Source organism: Pyrus communis, chromosome 2 (genome assembly GCF_041283825.1).
Source record: "Pyrus communis isolate YQ-2024b chromosome 2, ASM4128382v1, whole genome shotgun sequence".
Lineage (NCBI taxonomy): Eukaryota > Viridiplantae > Streptophyta > Magnoliopsida > Rosales > Rosaceae > Pyrus > Pyrus communis.
In genome coordinates this window covers 22,921,017-22,928,681 of record NC_142566.1, presented here as the reverse complement: position 1 = coordinate 22,928,681, position 7,665 = coordinate 22,921,017, and the positions used below count along the sequence as shown (strand labels likewise).

General features: G+C 41.0%; 1 protein-coding gene across 1 annotated transcript; it reads left to right on the top strand.

The window, feature by feature from the left end:
• Window positions 1-1,234: 1,234 nt before the first annotated feature.
• Window positions 1,235-7,044, top strand: LOC137747507 (DNA (cytosine-5)-methyltransferase 1). The gene is made up of 2 exons (XM_068487631.2): window positions 1,235-1,543; window positions 2,270-7,044. Exons 1-2 carry the CDS (start codon window positions 1,447-1,449, stop codon window positions 6,883-6,885), a joined length of 4,713 nt encoding a protein of 1,570 aa, XP_068343732.2. The 5' UTR covers window positions 1,235-1,446; the 3' UTR covers window positions 6,886-7,044.
• Window positions 7,045-7,665: the final 621 nt, after the last annotated feature.

The window sequence follows — 7,665 nt, the reverse complement described above, 5'->3', positions numbered from 1 at the left end:
TGTGTTCTTGACTAGATGGGGGATTTGACACCGAAATTCTCTGCCAAATTAGAAATTTTTATGTGTTCATGTAACAGTACATTACATGTGTTATAATACAAGTGAACGACATAGTAAACATGTCCCACTTTAAGATTATTTTTCAACATCACCCGATTCATACATGTTTTAGGTGCGTCGAACAATTTCTCCTACCATATATTTTCTCATTTATGGACACATGGCTACTTTTAAGTTACCATATCACCGTACCTAGAGCTTAGATTTGGTGTGAGATTATGATGTCAATTGGGCTTCTAGTTAGCCCATATCATATTTTGGGCTTTACATTGGCACAAGACCGCAAACTATCTCAAGTATATGCAGACATGGGCCGAATTGGTGTCCGGCTTCTGGCCCTGAGCAAAATGTTTGGATATGCTCGATAAGTTATTAGGTTCAATGTCTTTTAGTTGTCAATGAAAAATCTGGGTGGCTAGTAAAATTGGAAAATTTATCATTTTAAACCACTCTATTAACACGCGAATTTACTTATTGACAGTTGTGACAATCTCATCAGAGTAATAATAACTAATTAGTTGTTAGGTATTTGTGTGACCGCTACGAATCTCGAGTTTGACTTAATAACAAAAACTGTAATTTTTCTTTAGCCGGCCAGGTTCTTACTAGTTGACGTTTTTTTTTTATCTCAGAACTCGAGATTCATCATTTTTTGTATCACTCCGTACCTACCGCAATACCTAGATAAGTAATCTGCATTAAAAGAGGTTAATGTTGGAATTTCATAAAATATAGTATCTCATAATTTAAAATCGTAAAATGGACTCTCCAATGTTTTCTGCATGGCCTCTCTGTGCATTGACGATTAGTTGAAACTAATTTTTCCACTTCTCACATCCACTAAAAATCGTCCGAAAATTGGATATCAACTCTAAACATTCAAAGTTTATGCATGGATTCAGCTCACTAACCAGCCAACTAACCAACCTTCTAAAACTCATTTTCCCCACTTTCCGTATATGTTGGATTTCATTTTCTCCAAATCAGTTGTAGAGGTTTAACTTTACAGTATCCTTTAAATTTATACAATATCAAATTAAAGTTCGGTTCGGTCCTCTATTGGATCAACCGTATCATCATCCATATCCTTGATAAGTTGATAGTAACGTTTTACAAAAAAAAAAAAAAAAAAAAATTCAATATGTTACTAAAAATCATGCACCTAAGCACAATGAAAAAGGAAGTGAAAATGTAGGGATTTTTCCCACCTTGTTTTCCATAAAAGCGCGCGCGAAAATTTGCATCTTCCGCATCTTCCCGCCTATACGAGTTCATCCGTACTCGTTTCAAAACGGCAATAAATACACCCAGATAGAGAGAGTTCTCTCTTTCCTGTCCTGTCCCCATTCTCTGAATTCTAGGGTTTCGCTGGCGATTAGGGGAGAAATGGGTTCCGCCGCGGCAGCTGAGGCAGCGGAAGCAGCGGCGGTCTTGGAGACCAAAGGTGCCAATGGGGTTAAGCCACCGTCTTCGGCTTCCTCAGGTACTTGAATCCCTAATTTGCCCCTGCGATTCTTGTTCTCTCGATGCTTTACATTATCTGAGTCAAATGGTTTCTTGATTTGATGTTAAAATTTTGACTGCAGTTTTGTTGTGCTGTGAATTCATGATTCTGGGTTGTAATATGGGGGTTTTAGATTTAGACTGCCCCTTTTAAATTGTGCATTTGTGTTGCGAATTTATGAATTTGGGGTTTTTAGATTTGTACTGCTCTGTTGTTAAATATGAATTTTTGGTCCAACCAAACACCGATGTTGAATTTTTTAATCTTTTACAAGCGATATTGAGGAAGGGGAAATCGGACTCGAGACCTTAGGTTTACATACTACGGCATTATATTGTATCATGTATTTGTAATTATGGATATATATGACTATGAATTTCAAGTTTTCAATGCCCTTTTTATGGTAGTATGAGTTCATTATGATGAGTTTAGCCAAAGCCAAAGGCAGACATTTCATTTTCTTTGTTAGGACCCGTAAAATGCCTGTTAACTAGCTTTCTCATGATTTTGTTTGCTTAAATGTCTTATTCTTCTTGGGATTTGATCCAGTTTCCAAATCAATTTAGAGGATTAGTACCTGGATCCTCCTCCATTGTCCTGCACATGTATATGTCTAGGTTGAGGCAAATCTTGGCCTGGGTGTTGCTTTCACTTTTCAGTTTGTAATTCTGTTGTGTAATTTCTCAAATTTTATTTTTGCAATAGGAATGTCGAAGAAGAAGGGCAAACCAGCTTCCCAAAAGGCCACACCTGCCGGCTCTAAAACTAAGAAGCGAGATTTGCCTCAGAGCACTGAAGAGCCTTCCAGGTCTCGGAAAATGCCCAAGCGGGCTGCTGCATGTGGAAACTTTAAGGAGAAGCCTGTTCATATTTCTGAAAAGTCTAATCTTATTGAAACCAAGAAGGATCGAGTAGTGGATCAGGAGACTGATGCTATACTCCTGACTTGTGGCGAGGACCAAGACGCGGCACGCCCAAACAGAAGGCTGACCGATTTTATTGTGCATGATGAAAGTGGGTCACCCCAGCCCGTTGAGATGTTGGAAGTTGCTGACATGTTTATATCTGGTACTATATTGCCTCTGAATGAAAGTTCTGACAAGGACAAGCAAAGAGGTGTTAGATGTGAAGGTTTTGGGCGAATAGAATCTTGGGACATCTCTGGTTATGAAGAGGGCTCTCCTGTGATATGGCTCTCAACTGATGTTGCTGATTATGATTGTCGTAAACCTGCCAGCACCTATAGGAAGTACCATGATCAATTCTTTGAGAAAGCGCGTGCTTGCATAGAGGTTTACAAAAAGCTGTCAAAATCCAAATCTGACACCACTCTTGATGAATTACTTGCTGGCATTGCTCGATCAATGAGTGGAAGCAAATTCTTTTCTGGTACTGCAGCTATCAAAGAATTTGTTATATCTCAAGGCGAGTTTATCTATGATCAACTGATAGGTTTGGAGGAAGCATCAAAGAAGAATGATCAGCCATTTGCAGAGCTTCCTGTTCTTGTTGCCCTTAGAGATGAGAGCAGAAACTGTGGAGGTTTTGTCCAATCAAAACCAGCAAGTTCAAGTGGTACCCTAAAGATTGGTTCAGAAGATAGAGACGGAGAGACTGGACTGAATACATCTGGTTCATCCATAGTTGAAGCGGAGGAAAACGATGATGTAAAATTGGCAAGACTTTTGCAAGAAGAGGAGTACTGGAAGTCAATGAAACAGAAAAAACGTCAGGGTTCCGCCTCTTTGTCGAGCAAATACTATATCAAAATCAATGAAGATGAACTTGCCAATGATTATCCTCTACCTGCTTATTACAAGACTTCCATTGAAGAAACTGACGAGTTCATAGTTTTTGACAATGACTATGATATCTTAAATGCTGATGACCTTCCTCGAAGCATGCTTCATAATTGGAGTCTGTACAATTCAGACTCAAGATTGATTTCGTTGGAACTTCTTCCGATGAAACCTTGCACAGAAATTGATGTTACCATTTTCGGGTCTGGGGTTATGACTGCAGATGATGGAAGCGGCTTTTCTCTTGATTCTGATGGTTCTTCAAGTGGTCCAGGAGCACAGGATGCTGATGGAATGCCGATTTACTTGAGTGCAATAAAGGAGTGGATGATTGAATTGGGAGCATCAATGGTCTCAATATCAATCCGAACAGATTTGGCCTGGTACAGACTTGGACAGCCATCTAAGCAGTATGCTTTGTGGTATGAACCAATTCTGAAAACAGCAAAGGTTGGTAGAAGCATAATCACTTTGCTGAAAGAGCAAAGTCGAGTAGCACGACTTTCTTTTGCAGATGTTATTAAGAGATTGTCAGGGTTTCCAAAGGACCACTGTGCCTACATTTCTTCTGATCCAGCATTTGTTGAGAGATATGTGGTTGTCCATGGACAGATAATACTGCAACTGTTTTCAGAATTTCCTGATGCGCAGATTAAAAAGTGTCCATTTGTGGTTGGTCTTTCAAACAAAATGGAGGAGAGGCACCATACTAAATGGTTGGTAAAGAAGAAGAAGGTTGTGGAGAAGAGTGGATCAAACTTGAACCCAAGGGCATCCATGGGACCTCTGGTTTCCAAGAAGAAGGCAATGCGGGCTACAACAACAAGGCTGATCAACAGAATCTGGGGGGAGTACTATTTAAATTACTCTCCAGAAGATTCGAATGAGGAGGAAGCTAATGGTGGAAAGAAAGAGGAGGAGGAAGTTGAAGAAGAGGAGGGAAAAGAGGATGTAGAAGAGGATGAAGATGATGAGAAAGATAATCCAACGGAACAAGCCCAGAAGCGTAGTTCAATTTCAAGACAAACTAAATCATGCTCCAACAACAAGGAGGTTCTGTGGGATGGGGAGCCTGTGGGAACAACATGTTCTGGTGAAGCTCTTTATAAGTGTGCCAGTCTTCATGGAGATGAAATTTCTGTTGGTGGTGCAGTCTTGGTAGAACTTGATGGATCAGATGAACTTCCTGCCATTTATTTTGTTGAGTATATGTATGAAACAAGAAATGGAAGCAAAATGTTTCATGGGAGATCGATGGAGCGAGGATCTCAGACTGTTCTTGGCAACACTGCCAATGAGAGGGAGGTATTTTTGACAAATGAGTGCACAAACTTGGCATTAAAAGATGTTAAAGAGACAGCAGTTGTGGATATCAAATTAATGCCGTGGGGGCATCAATATAGGAAGGAGAATGCAGAAGCTAGCCGAAGAGATAGAGAAAGGGCAGAAGACAGGAAGAAGAATGGATTGCCAACTGAATATTACTGTAAAAGCTTGTATTGCCCAGAGGAAGGTGCTTTCTTTAACCTTTCCCGTGATACCATGGGTCTGGGTTCTGGTGCCTGCCACTCTTGCAAAGTGAACGAAGCTGAGGAGGCCAAGGAGGTTTTTAAAGTGAATTCATCAAAGACTGGTTTTGTATACAGGGGAGCTGAGTACTCAGTTCATGATTATGTCTATGTAAGTCCCCATTTTTTTTCTACGGAAAGGATGGAAACTGAAACTTTCAAGGCTAGTAGGAATTTGGGACTGAGAGCTTATGTTGTGTGCCAAGTGCTGGAGATAATTGGTACGAAGGAATCTAAACGACCTGGACCAGAATCTACCCTGGTTAAAGTTAGAAGGTTTTTCAGACCAGAGGACATTTCGGTTGAGAAGGCATACGGGTGTGATATTAGAGAGGTCTACTACAGTGAAGAAACACACATTGTGACGGTTGATGATATAGAAGGAAAATGTGAAGTCAGAAAGAAGAGTGATCTTCCGGTATGCAATGCTCCTGTCACTTTCGAGCATACCTTCTTCTGTGAGTATCTGTATGATCCTTCTAATGGGTCTATCAAGCAGTTGCCAGCAACCATCAAACTGAGGTACTCAACAGTAGGTGGTGATGTGGAATCTAGGAAGAGGAAGGGGAAAGGCAAAGAAGGAGATGTTTCTGAAGTTGAGAAACAGAGAGCTGATTCTGAGCAGAAACGTCTAGCCACATTAGATATATTTGCCGGGTGTGGTGGCTTGTCTGAAGGGTTGCGTCAGGCTGGCGTTTCATTAACCAAGTGGGCAATTGAGTACGAAGAGCCTGCAGGTGATGCTTTCAAACTGAACCATCCTGAGTCACTGGTGTTTATCAATAACTGCAATGTGATCTTAAGGGCTGTAATGGAGAAATGCGGGGATACAGATGATTGCATCTCGACTTCCGAAGCTGCTGATTTTGCTAAATCACTTGACGAGAAAGTTAAGAATGATCTGCCACTGCCGGGGCAAGTGGATTTCATCAATGGAGGACCTCCGTGTCAGGGTTTCTCTGGAATGAATAGGTTCAACCAAAGCACTTGGAGTAAAGTTCAGTGTGAAATGATTTTGGCATTTTTATCCTTTGCTGACTACTTCCGGCCAAAGTATTTCCTCTTGGAGAATGTGAGGAACTTTGTGTCTTTCAACAAGGGACAGACATTCCGTCTGACTGTGGCTTCACTTCTTGAGATGGGTTACCAGGTGAGGTTCGGTATTCTAGAAGCTGGAGCTTATGGAGTTTCTCAGTCACGAAAGCGAGCATTCATATGGGCAGCTGCGCCAGATGAGATTCTCCCAGAGTGGCCAGAGCCAATGCATGTCTTTGGTGTACCAGAGTTGAAGATCTCATTGTCTGGGAACTCATATTATTCTGCTGTTAGAAGTACTGCAGGTGGAGCTCCTTTCCGTTCCATAACTGTCAGAGACACAATTGGAGATCTCCCAGCTGTAGGGAATGGAGCATCCAAGGTCAATCTGGAGTACGAAAGTGACCCCATATCATGGTTCCAGAAGAAAATCCGAGGGGAGATGGCTGTTCTGACTGAGCACATTTCGAAAGAAATGAACGAGCTGAATCTCATTCGATGCCAGAGGATTCCAAAGCGGCCAGGCGCTGATTGGCAATGTCTTCCAGACGAAAAGGTGAAGCTCTCCACTGGACAGATAGTTGACTTGATCCCATGGTGCCTTCCCAACACGGCCAAGCGCCACAATCAGTGGAAGGGCCTGTTCGGAAGGCTTGACTGGGAAGGCAACTTCCCAACCTCCATCACAGATCCTCAGCCAATGGGGAAGGTGGGAATGTGCTTCCACCCTGATCAGGACAGGATTCTGACAGTTCGGGAATGCGCTCGGTCTCAAGGATTCAGGGATAGCTACCAGTTTTCGGGCAACATTCTTCACAAGCACAGGCAGATTGGAAATGCAGTTCCTCCTACTTTGGCCTATGCGTTGGGACGAAAACTCAAGGAAGCAGTGGACAGCAAGAACAAGGAACAGGAGTAGTTTGTGGTCTTGGTTTTCTAAGTTGTAGTAATATGTTTATCCGTTTCGTTGCCAAAAAACCAGTTTGATGTTGTCTTTCATCTTTATATGTGCTTTGGCTCTTTACTTGGCCTTTGAAATTGTAGACTTCGATTTCAATACAGAAAGGTATTTTCCATATTTTTTTTGTTGTTTTTATCTTGTTTCTGAATATCCAACAGGCATGGGTGGGCTAAATAAAAGTCCCACTGAAAATAAACTGGCCGGTTTGGTTCAAATTTGACCCGAGACAGAGGTCACCGGTTCAAAACAAAATTGAACCAGTTTGGCTCTTGGTTTTCTTATCCAATATAAGAAAAAAAATTTGGAGTGGTGCTTGATCATCTAATTGGTCTTATCGTGTACATTGAGAGTTGTACTTTCGTAAAGTAAAAGAAGAGATTTTCTAGTATGTATGTGTCTACTCTACGGAATATACGTCAGCTTTAATGACTCTTGAACTTTTAATTGCACATTCGAAGCTTTATTTTCTGCTTAAGAGCAACCAAAACCCGGCCTGCCCAAGTTTCTTTCTTGTATATATAAGAAAGGGTGAAACTCTCTAAATACCCACATTACCTTTCTCCGTTAGGATTTCAAAATTAAAAAAAAAAAAAAAAAATCCATCCAAAAATTACTTGCAATTAATTTTCAACCAAGTGAGTCCATTTCTTCTACCAAAGTTAGCCTTATTATTGCTTTTTCAGAAATTGTCTGTGTATGACGTTCATTCTTTTGTCTTCATGTTCGTTCACTTGAACA